Source organism: Fusarium vanettenii (assembly GCF_000151355.1).
Source record: "Fusarium vanettenii 77-13-4 chromosome 11 genomic scaffold NECHAsca_32_chr11_3_0, whole genome shotgun sequence".
NCBI lineage: Eukaryota > Fungi > Ascomycota > Sordariomycetes > Hypocreales > Nectriaceae > Fusarium > Fusarium vanettenii.
This window is the reverse complement of record NW_003315853.1, coordinates 300,579-312,148: the sequence shown is the minus strand read 5'-3', so window position 1 is coordinate 312,148 and position 11,570 is coordinate 300,579. Positions and strand designations below refer to the sequence as shown.

Here is an 11,570-nt window from a genome sequence, read left to right as displayed (position 1 = left end):
GGCACGTCATCTTGCCTCCAGAATGTTTGTTGACGAATAGTGAGTGCATCGCCAAGTCTGCGGCTGAGCTCGGTGAGATCGTTAGTCGATAAAGCATCGAGCATGGAAACGGCTGCGCAACAAGGCAACAACTGTACCTAGTGAGATAAATTGCAAATAAATACCGCACTTGACAAGGGTCCATCTACGATGGTGGCCTTGGTTTTGAAGCGATTGGAGAGTCAGGTTCCGATTGTCCCAGAGCCTGCTTCAGCAGCTGACCAAGCAACATAACAAGGCTTTCCGCTGCAAATACAAATAAGGCAGCCATCAGGATAGATCTACTCTACCTCTCGCAAAGATTTTGTTCAAATATTCTGAGATTGTCCTCATTCCCTCAGACTGGAGCAACCTGGCGCCGAGAGTCACTGATATCACTGCAGCCTCAAATCTACTGTAAGCATACTTTCAGAAACTTTTCAAAATCTCTTTGTCGTCTTTATATCATCTTTGTGTTATCTTTATATTATCTTTCTGTCGTCTTCATGTCGTAATAGAGGCTAACTATCCACGATAAGTCTACCTTGACTTTTTTGCGCTTGATCATCATGTCGGACACGACTCAACAGGCGCTTAACATTGTGAAGCGGGAGGAGGAAAACAATGCTATCGACACTAGCAACCAAGCTGATCAAGCTGCCCAATCTGGCAACTATGATGATGCCAACCGCGCAGCCAACGAGAGCGAGCAGCATGCGACCAATGCTTCAAACCTAGATGAGGTTACGGGTGGTAGTTGAGGGGTGGAAACTGAGATGTCACGACGATCCTTGTTAGATACAAGGGCCATACTGAGTAGTCATAGTGAAGCATACTGAGTAGTCAAACTGGGTAATTTATTGGTGAAAATTGTCTCTTCACATAGATAACCAACAAGATACCACACGATGCCATCTGTACAATTTCAACAGCGCAGAAGCGGTCTTCACTCCAAGGTAGAGGAATCCAATCCGGGATTAACCACCCTGAGCCGGCAATGTCACCGTCGCGAGATACAACAGCGTGCCCAATTCGAGTGTATTCCACAGCATCAACTGTTCCTCCAGCCTTCTACAGTATAATACCGCATATGTTTAAATCTAGGTGCTTAGATGCATCCGACGTGACCGTGAGGGGCAGAAACCAGGTATCAGAGCTACCATAGTCATCAACGCTGCAATCGTCGAGAGTAAGGGCATCCCCATTATAGAAGGGCTTGTCACAAAAGTGCTGATGGCCTTATAGAATCTCGCCAATGCGAGGAAACTGAAAAAGAACCCCATTCAGAGAAACGGCCGCCACAAAGTTGGCCAAAGGGGTCCCCATTCCTTGTTTGAGTTTCCACATTCAGAACATCAACCAAGGGGACATCGACCGTCTTGTCGTCGAAAGGTAATACAATTCCTTTGACTGAGGCCCAAGACCAAGACGGTGCTGGGAAATGCGAATCTTGAGTCAGCCATCATATCTCTGGTGGGCTAGTTCTGAGGAGAAAATGAGCACTTACCCACATACTCTTTATAGCGTCTTATTTCCTCTCGCTTTGCCATCTCATGTATCTCCTCTGCGGTGCGCCATAGCAGGCCCTCGAGGAGATACTCTTCCCATATCCCAGCAAAGTATCTACATCGGAAATGCTGCAAAAATGCTTTTGCAATTCCACAAAGAGCAATCAGTTTATCCCCATCTTTGGTTAAACCACATCCACTGTATGAGAATATCAACCTGGTCCAGCTCCCTATCAGACTCGTCTCATCTCTGGTTATGGAGAGCTTTGTTGGTATATAGGGGGATTTATATACACCAAGAGCCTCCGCAGATGGGAAATGCTCCGTCAAGATCGCCTCTCTGCACTCCCAGGCTGGGAAAGGTGCCATGTGGATTGTGCGAGGACTAAGTTGCTGTTCTTGCGCCACCCATGCCCGTCTATATAGGGGACCGTGACTAGTGAAGAAATTGGCAAAATTTGGGTACACCACCCATTTCTCAGCGCGCTCTCCACAAGTCCAGAAAGAGTCAACTGTAAAGGGGGCTCCCGTTGCTGGATCTCAGTTGCAGAAGAGGCCCCGGTTGGATGTCGATTGGTTACTAGCTGCTAGATTGCATATCCCGTTGGAATACACACGATGCATCTGTTCTGACTCAATGGCCCAGTCTTGAGGTGAGTCTTGGACAATACTGATAACTAATTGTGAGGCTATGGTGCTTTGAGAAGGGTTCCAAAACTTACCACAGTGAGTCAATCCAAAGATAGCGGCCACCCAGTCGCCTGGCTGCCATGACAGCCTCCTGGAAGCATTTAGGAAGCCCAGCGAGCTGTATTTCGTGCTTTAAGAGATCCATATTCTGATTAGTCAATGTAAGGAATTTGTCCGTGCCCCAGACATGACTCAGGGTGAAGTATTCCACTCTCCGGCTTTGGTTACATTCCCGTAACTCGCCTCTTTCCATCAGTCTCATGTCCTGAGATGGATCGATTTGAATCAAACGACTAGGAAGCCATCTCTCTGAGCCCTCTATGTAAGTCTCTCGACAGCCTTCATGAGACTTTAAGCAAGCGGACATCGCGTTGTTATAGAACTGGAAGTAACTGGCACTGTTAATGCCGTTCTCTGTTAGATGTGGCATGGGCCGGTCATTTCCTACAAACGTCCCATATTAGTGACCCATCGCAATGTGTTTCTTTCTACTTCCCGAAGGAGATTTACTCACCTCCTTGGTGGCGGTAGAGATCAAATTTCAGGTCGCTCAATGTAGCGCTGAAATCTGATCCAAGGATGAAGGTGATGGACTTTGGCTCCCAGGAGACTGTGCAGAAACGAAGAAAACTAGCAAATGTGACAGATTCAATTGGGTCGCGAGGTTGCAGCGTATGGTCATTAGTACTAGAGCAGAAAATGTGCTCAAGGTAGGACACGGCAGTCCAAAGTCTAGTGCAGATATCGCAGCCCTTTTGGGCCTGCTTCCTGACATATCGACCTGAGATTCGCGTCCATATTGGGACGTTTTTAGATGTCTTGCAGAGGTCTTTGAGAGGCACCCCCTGATATTCATGTTTGAAATGTCTAGAGCATTCGAGACAGAGCATTCTGGAGTAATAGTGAGATTGGGACTGGGGTGCGACTAAGGGTGGTTGCGTCACAGCAGAGGGCGGGGATGGCGTTTTGGGCATGAGGAACCATTCCAGAAATCATTGTCCCTCAAGATTTATGCCTAAGCTTCTTCTACTTACTCAGCCTACCAGTTTTGTTCTGTGATTGGAGAGAAGGCCAAGCCAAGGCACATGGGTATGGATGAGCGCAGCCTTGTTTTCCTCATTGGGGGACCGTTAGGCAGGGGTCCGCGTCAAGTTCCGTTTTCAAAGCTAGCCTTCTACTTTTCAAACCGACCGAATGTCAAGTCTATTGGTATGTCTCGCTATATAACGTATCATTTTATCGGCGTCGCCCACCAAATGTGCATCAAACCTCGCTCTCATCTCCCATGTCTATCTACCCTCGGGCCTCGGCATGCTCAATGAAGTACGTACTTCTTCAAACTCCTCTTCCCTGCTTTCCACTGCTCAGCGGCCCTCCCATTCATGTACCCGCTAATATACACATCTCCCACAAAGCGGTACTCGCCGCGAGTCCCTTCAGGTCTCAACAGGATAGGTGTCGAGCAACCCAATGGCACGACAACTTGGTCTCCGGGAAGCATGAACCCTGTTCCCATTCCTATCCGCTTCTCTTGTGTGATACAGAAGCACCGCCCCATCATTCTATCACCAAAGTGTCTCTGTAGATATTCTCTCCTCGCTTCGGGCCGCACCGCAATCGCCACGTTGAGATAGTCGAACAGGGTCCGATCCAGGGGTATATATGGCAGCCTCTCGTGGATCAGGTTGGCAAAAATGCTGTAGCAAGCCGTTCGCCACTCGCTCGGCCAGTTGTATGGCGATGGGATTTGTCCGAGTGACAAGGTTGTAGCCAGATCCTCCTCCGCCCTCTGCCTAGATTCCTCGTCCTCTTGCCTGAAGCTGTCAAGAAGAAGTGCCCTCCAGTGCAAAAAGGCCATGAGGTAGTCTCCCAAGTTGCAGAGGGTACCGACTGCGATGCCTTTGTTCTTTATCGTGTCAAGTGGAATGGCCGAGATTTCCAGCTTGTTCAGCCGCTCATCGAGGAATGCGCATCGAGCCTTCGTGGAACCTGCTGCAGAGAAACCAAACTTGCAGGCCAAAGATGTCGTTTGCGGAATATGTGACCAGTCCGGGACGAATGAAGGCAAGTTTGCCGAGCTCGTATGGACTGGGAAGTGTATGGCCTCGCAGATGACGTCCAGGCATTGTGTGGTCTTGAGGAGGTAGTCGACAACCTCAGTATAGACATCCTTGACCGGAAGGTTGTAGTCGGCACGGAACTCATTGCGTATCTCATCGGGCAAAACACCAAGAAGTCCAAAGAGCTTATCTCTTGGATCTGAAGCAAGCTTTCTTCGACACGCTCGCAGAATCTCAAGCAAAGCTCCTTCTCCATCCCCCATGTAAGCTCGGAGGTCAGGAAGGCTAGCCGGGCCTTGGTATATCAGGACCTGAGCGTAGCTAAACTGATCCGGCGAGATAACGGCGCGCCTGCCTTCGATCTGATCATTTCGAAAGGCCATATCGCCCCGGTGTTCGCTGAAGGCATCCGAAGCTAGTTGATACGAGTCCCAGGAGAGTTTGGTAGGTCCACAGTAGACGTAGATTTCGCGTGCATTGAAGACCTCTTGGACAACCCATAGTCGTCTCCAGTAGTCTCTCTCGAATAGAGATACCACGGCCGCGAGGTCGCCGTTTCTGGCTCCAGCTGTCAAAAGCCGCGACACCTTGTCTGGGTATTTGGCCTTCGCAGCTACCTGGCCAAGAAAATCCACGGCACTCGAGCTATCATCTTCTTCAGGGCCCAGCCAAATGGCCACAGATTCAGCATTTGAGTAGATGTCGGGCATGAGCTGGACCTGTTGAGCTCTCTCATCTCGATTCTGCTGGTCAATAGAGAGAGCATCCACCCACACCAGTACTGACTCTACCCTTTGGCGGAGTGCTTGAAAGGCACCATGGAGACTGGCAGAGACGGAGATAGCACACCCTTCGATCTCAATCCTACGCGTATCCCCTGGGTCTCCCCACGCGTACGACACGGCGATATATCGGGGAGGGTCCTCAAGAGACACGTGCATGATCTCACACTTGATCATTGTCTTTCTTTCCGGTGAGATCCTGATCAATCTGATGGACTGCTCCTCAAGCGGTCGATACTGATAGACCTTGTCGCCAAGGAATGACGACCCAGATATGTTAGACCAAGACAGTCTCGCCCAGTCGCTGTAGGCCGGAGTCAGACCCGGCCTAGAGGGATTGGGAGTTCTCTCGCTTTTTGAACGTTGCAGCTGCATAGAAGCATTGCCGAGAGGGGATACATTCCGAACGTTGGTGGGAGGAGAAAGCAGCTCTTGGTCGCTGCTCGGGTTTGACACTTCTGGCGTGATCGGACGAGACTTGCGGGCTGTTGAAGATCTCTTCCGACCCTGTGGTGGTGGCGACTGGGGAGGCGGCACCATAGGATGATATAATGGAATCACCGGGGCGGACAGTCTGCGCTCCTCTTTGGGCCGGTTCTCCCGACGCCGATTAGGTCGAGGAGGAGAAGGAACTCGAGGGTCCATACTGATTCCAGATTCCCCCCTGCCACGGCTTTCTCTGATAGTTTCGATGTACGCATGTTGGGGAGGGTCTCCAGAAGCAGCTCGCTGACGGCGTACTGGTGGGGGTGAAGGGGTCTGGGGAGTTATAGATATGTGCCTAGGAGGTCTCTCTCCTTTCGTAGTATATCTATCATCATCGGAATAGTATTCACCTCTTCCAGGAGGGTATGGGGGTGGAACTGGGAGGAACTCGGGCCCTGAAGGCGTGGGGCGGAGGTGGATGCGGCCGTATCTTGGCTCGCCCATGATGGTTAAGAGGTGTTTGTGATGATGTGTGATAGTGTTTTTCGTCTCTGGCCGGTAAAAAATATGATTCGGTTGCTCTAGTCTGCAAATCCTACGCCTAGAGGTACTCGTAAGATGTGGTTGAAACAATTCCTGATCGGAGCCTAATTTCACCTCACCCTGTCAGCAAGAGGGCTGAGGGACATCTAGAGATAGGCTGGGTACGAGCGGCAAAATGCCGGAGTCCGGGCCGGAACAAAACGAGCCCGGTTTATCTCCATGGGGGTTGAAAATAACGAGGGAGGCCGATGCTGACTTTGGAGTTGGCATAAACCTCCAAGAGAGCCAAGGCAGAAAGATCAGCCCAACCAACTTGAGGCAGGGCAGACACACTCGATTTTGGACGTGGCCAAATCTGCCTCCTTTCCTTTCTGGATCTAGGAATCATCACTGGGCATCTTGCTGAAGACCCGTTATCGTGCTGGCTGGCTCATCAATGCGGGGTGGCCTGCTAGGCCCGCTCTCAGGGATCACGCCACTCCTCATTGGAGTGGAGTTGACAAGGGGACACAGCCCTACAGGCCGAATGAGTTGGCAGGATACGGTGAAGTGAGACCTAAAGGTATTTACTTGTGGTAAGAGGCGAGAGTTTAGAGAAAAGGCCAGGCCCCTTGAATGTCACAAGCCCAATGGGCTAAACATAGACCCCGATGTGAGAGGCGTCTGTCTACCTAGCATCCCATCTGCTTAACTCTTATTACAATTTAGGTATCAATATTATAGACTATTCGTTTCTCCTTGATATGTATGCTAGTAGTGTATCATGCCATTATCACATCCGCCCTGCTCGGGGTTCATCGGGAAATACCCATCCCCAAGGAAGCTATTCCAGAACATCATGGCCGCGGCATCATCCGGGGCACTCTGAAATAGATCATTGAACGGGATTGACGGATCCTGAAATGAAGGAATCTCAATGTGCTGAAGCGCAGGGTCAACAGCGAATGCTTGATGATCTGGTGCCAGTGGTTCCCCCGAAATGGCGGGAGGAGTGATGGACCTCTCATGTCTTGACTCATCAACTTGGAGATTCATCAAAGGTTTAATGATTTCATCCTGTCCCATGTGTAGTCGCGAGAAACTCTCTCCACATCGACTCAACAACCTCTGAAGCACAGCATGAAAAGTAGCGGGGACACGGAACCGAGATCCATCGGCTGCTGTTGCAAGACACGCGAGTATGCGACGAAGCATGTCTATCGCAGACATGTGATCCCCCTTCGACATGTATCCCACCTCAGAAGAGGGCCTATTAAACACCTCTAGCTTGATGATGACGACGACTGCATACATCATTCTCGTAAACACAATCACAGGCACTTGCCGTAAGCCGTCACCCGCAAGACGAAGGAACATGTTGATGAGGTTGTGCGCAATGTCTAAGCACTCTATTCGCGCATCGACAAACTGCGGTGAGTCTCGAGTAAAGACGTCTGTTGAGGGCAACGTGTGAATGGCGTAGGGGGGTCGAAAATCTTGGAGTTCGTGGTTGTCGTAGAGGCCGGGTTCACAAAAGTTGAGAAGGATCATGTAGTGGTGTATTTCAAGTGTTTCTACTACCGTTAGCGGAAGTCACAGAGTGAGCAGCTCGTCTTACCAGTCATGATGTCGTCGGGGAGGTTTTGCCTCCATTCCTTGACTCGCTCGAAACCTCCCTTGAGAATTATACGAGTGTGTGCGTCTGAAAAGTTGATCGATGAGCCCTCATCCAGCCCGACCATCGTGAGGCTCTCTTCGGCGAGTCTCTGAAGACGGATCCATGCCGCCAGGCGACGGTCGCCAATGTGTGCAATTGACCGAGGATCCAGGATGTTTGTACAGTCCCTCACCCAGGATCCCCAGCGAAGGGTATTTGGCCTGCGAAACGCCATTGCAATACTAGAAAAGAGCAGTCAGTCCTCAAACCATTCATGGGTGGTGATGAAGCCGTACCTTGAGCAGAGCAGGTAACAAGCAGAAAATGTCCTGGCTGCCTCCAAATACTCGCCTGTCTGTGCAGCCTCGCTATCAGAAGACGGGATCTGATGTCGCTTATCATTCGAAGACCGCAAGTCAATCACCATGGTCGCCGCAATGTTGACAAACTGGCCAAAGTTCAAGTCTTGGAACCTGTCCGGAGGATGGCTCCAAGTCGCGAGAACCAACGCCGCCTGGATAAGATCGAGCGACTTCCGACCAAAGATCATGGCCTGCTCCATGACATATCTCTCCGCATCTTGAAATAACGACTTCCAAAGACTCGGTTTGAAACTACTTGAAGCCGTCGCCAGCATCGCCCGGAAGAGCGCTGGGCGATGCCGTTGCAGGGCACGCCAAGAGAGGGGAACCGGGGGCAGAATCAGGGGATACCGCGGTAGGAGCTCAGTGCAGAATTGGACACACAGCTCCTCGGCTAGTGATTCATCGATAATTCCCCGAGCCACGGGGTCCTCTTTGGTAGGAAGTTGGTCGGGGACCTCGCGGGAGACAGGGCGTCCTGGGGATGTGGCCGGGATTCGACTGGGAGCCAGCAATTGCTCATTGGCGCTTGCCGGAGTCGTCGAAGCTTCCGACGTGGAAGGCGTCCAAAGTTCTGTTCTATGCTCTCTCGCGACAGATCGCTGAACCTCCTCGAGCTTCTGCTCAAGCTCACGAATCCGCGTCTCATTGCGTCTTCGTCTCCTCTTTGTCGCAGGAGCGTGGAACACGCAGTCGAGATCCAGCTTGCTGCATCGAGTGCATCTCTTGGACAACAGGTCCGTCTCGGAGGGGTCTGGAATGCACTTAATCTTCCGCCTCCTACACCCCTGGCATATGCATTAGCTGACGACTTCCACTGCAGGGAGACGGGAGTACCTCGCAGGTGCGGTTAAGGCGCGTCTCCACCGCGCTCTCTCCTGAAGGGCTCATGGTATGTACTTGGCTTTTGATACGAGGGGACAAGAAATTGCGGTAGCGGCCAAGGAATCAGGGCCGCTCTCGACGTCCCAAACACGCTTTTTCAGAACGGAGCGCGGCCTTTAATAACGAACCGCCCACCGATGCTAATTTACGCCACGGCAGACTAAACCGCAAAGATTACTAAGTATGGTAACCTTAAAAAAAGCTAGTGGATACGTCGATCAATCTCTTTAGTGCTGACCACTTAGGACGCGCAACATGATCAGTGTGTCGTCGCGATAATGGACGTCATCAGGAAGAGGCTGAGTCCTGAGTTGGACTTGTTTTTTATGCTTGAGAAGAGGATGTTGGTAGTCTGATGAATAGTTTGTCATCATATATGCACGGAAAAAAGGGACGAGACAACTACCGCTCGTAAGATGGACGAGCCGAGACCAGATGTGATGCAACGTAAATTCGTCAACCCCAGAAATAGAATCAAGAATTTTTCGTATATAAGAAGTTCTAGAAGAATCCCCACAGTATTCCAATCGACACCGATCAGCATCTTGTACCTTCAACTCACTCTTTTGTCTCTCAACTTCAACAATGGCTGTCAGGCAACTCCTGACAACTCTCTTGGGCCTCGCCTCCGTAGTGAGCGCAACCGCCTTACCCAAGCCATCATGCTCTCCTCAAGATCTTCTTAGCGAAGCCCTCGATGCACTTGGAGGCGAGGATAAGATTGGAGAAATCAAGGGGTTGACCTACCACTCTCCACGGTACGCCACTCATCCCTGAAACCACCGACCCTACGCTAACTAGTCTAGAATCTTCCGCTCCCGCAGCCTTATGCAGAGCTACGAGCTCACGAGAGCCGACACCTACGTCGCAACGTCCGGTTCACAGAATATCTCGTTTAGAGTGGACCAGGGGTTCCTGGAGCAGCGGATCGACCGCCGTCTTGTTCCCTCGAGTAAGTCCGGCACTTGCCCGGTCTCGACTATACGCTAACGCTCTAGACCATTGGTATTGGGGATCACAGGAGCTCAAACCTCTTGAATTCTCCTTGGTTGTGAATGAGGGCAAGGATGGGTTTGCTTGCTATGTCAAGGGCAACAACCAGATTTACCTCCCTCAGGAGCTGGCCCCTGGTTACACTGATTGTATGGCTCTTCTGCCTTGTCGTTTGCATGATGGCTAACCATCAAAGCTGCTCTTACCTACAACCTTATCGTGCAGGCTCAGATGTTCTCGCCCCATCTGATCTATCGTGTAAGTTTTACCACATTCCAGTCGAATATGCGCCGCCCGCTAACCACTTGCAGATGAGGGATACCAAGTCAATTTCAGCCATCACGGTTGATATCAACGGAATCGAGTTCCCAGCTGGTAGGCAAATCTCGTACTCCAACATCGGCAATACTAACAGTCGACAGTCCATGATCCCAGCCGCGAGATCACCGTCATCCTCGACCCCAAGTCCAAGGTCCCCTACATCATCCGTACAGTCGAGCAGCACCCCATCTACGGCGAGTCAACCAAGGATCTCTACCTCTCCGACTACAAGAAGGTCAGGGGCATTCAGTTCCCTCACCTCGTGCAGACCATCTACAACTCGACCACCCTAAACCTCAACCAGGTGCTCGAAGACTTTGTCATTGAAGAGGTCACCCTCAACCCCAAATTTCCCAAGGGCTTCTTTGACGGCCTCGACGAGGAGAAGAGCTTTGCCCCCAAGGCTGGACCGAAGAAGATTCCCGGTGTTCTGGATGGAGTTGTTACCGAGTTCAACACCAACATGCTCGGAACCGCCTTCAAGAATGCTAGTATCGAGAACCTCAAGGTTGAGACTCCGCTGAAGGGTCTTCCTTATGTTCACTGGGTCATTGTTGACGATGGTGACGAGATGGGTGTCAAGCAACTGGTCATTGAGTTTGAGAACGAGGTCATTGTGTGTGATGCACCCCCTCAATGGAGCCAGGCCGTTATGCAGTGGGTGGCTGGGAACCTGAAGAAGCCCATTACTCACGTCGCGGTAAGTCATGGTACAAACGAGTATTATGGGGCATCCAACTGACGAGACGCAGCCTACCCATCACCACGGTGATCACGCCGGAGGAACCGCCAATTACGTCGCTGCTGGCGCCAAGCTCATCGTGCCCGAGATGGTCGTCGACTACTGGTCCAGCATCCCCGGTGCTACCTTCGTTACATTCAAGTAAGTGAACAACCTCTCAGCAAGGAGCCACCACTAATGCGACATAGCCAAACTCACCCCTATGTCCACAGTGACAGCAAGATCCAGGCATGGTTCAACTGGGAGGAGCAGGCCGTCCATGCTGCCGATTGGTCATATGTCACCATCACCGAGAGATGTCCCACCGCCAACTCTACCATGGTCGCCTTTGAGGCCGATGCTTGGGAGGCGGGATTGGATGCCGAGATTTCCAACCAGGGTCTGATGCGACAGTGGCTGAACCAGATCCTCGTTGATGGCCTGAGCCGCGATGCTATGTGAGTATTGTACAACGCATTATTCAACATGTATAACTGACCATTTTCTCAGCGTCTTTCCCGCTCACGGCAAGGTCTCTCCCCTGTCCGAGCTGATCAACATCACTGCCTTCCCTTACCCCGACTTTGACGTCACGCACTGGAAGCAGGGAGCGGCTCTATGCTGA

At 51.2% G+C, this 11,570-nt stretch overlaps 3 protein-coding genes across 3 annotated transcripts; 1 reads left to right on the top strand and 2 right to left on the bottom strand.

Moving 5' to 3' along the window:
- Positions 1-3,531: 3,531 nt before the first annotated feature.
- NECHADRAFT_52103 (uncharacterized protein) lies at positions 3,532-5,433 on the bottom strand (the record flags this gene model as incomplete). Its single annotated transcript, XM_003042696.1, has 1 exon — positions 3,532-5,433. One exon carries the CDS (start codon positions 5,431-5,433, stop codon positions 3,532-3,534), a length of 1,902 nt encoding a protein of 633 aa, XP_003042742.1.
- Positions 5,434-6,777: 1,344 nt separating this feature from the next.
- On the bottom strand, positions 6,778-8,916 carry NECHADRAFT_86714 (uncharacterized protein; the record flags this gene model as incomplete). Its single annotated transcript, XM_003042695.1, has 4 exons — positions 6,778-7,583; positions 7,625-7,905; positions 7,960-8,813; positions 8,863-8,916. The coding sequence occupies 4 exons, from the start codon at positions 8,914-8,916 to the stop codon at positions 6,778-6,780; spliced, it is 1,995 nt and encodes a 664-aa protein (XP_003042741.1).
- A 579-nt stretch (positions 8,917-9,495) lies between these two features.
- On the top strand, positions 9,496-11,570 carry NECHADRAFT_52281 (uncharacterized protein; the record flags this gene model as incomplete). Its single annotated transcript, XM_003042780.1, has 7 exons — positions 9,496-9,668; positions 9,717-9,862; positions 9,909-10,070; positions 10,326-10,924; positions 10,977-11,107; positions 11,155-11,403; positions 11,456-11,570. The coding sequence occupies 7 exons, from the start codon at positions 9,496-9,498 to the stop codon at positions 11,568-11,570; spliced, it is 1,575 nt and encodes a 524-aa protein (XP_003042826.1).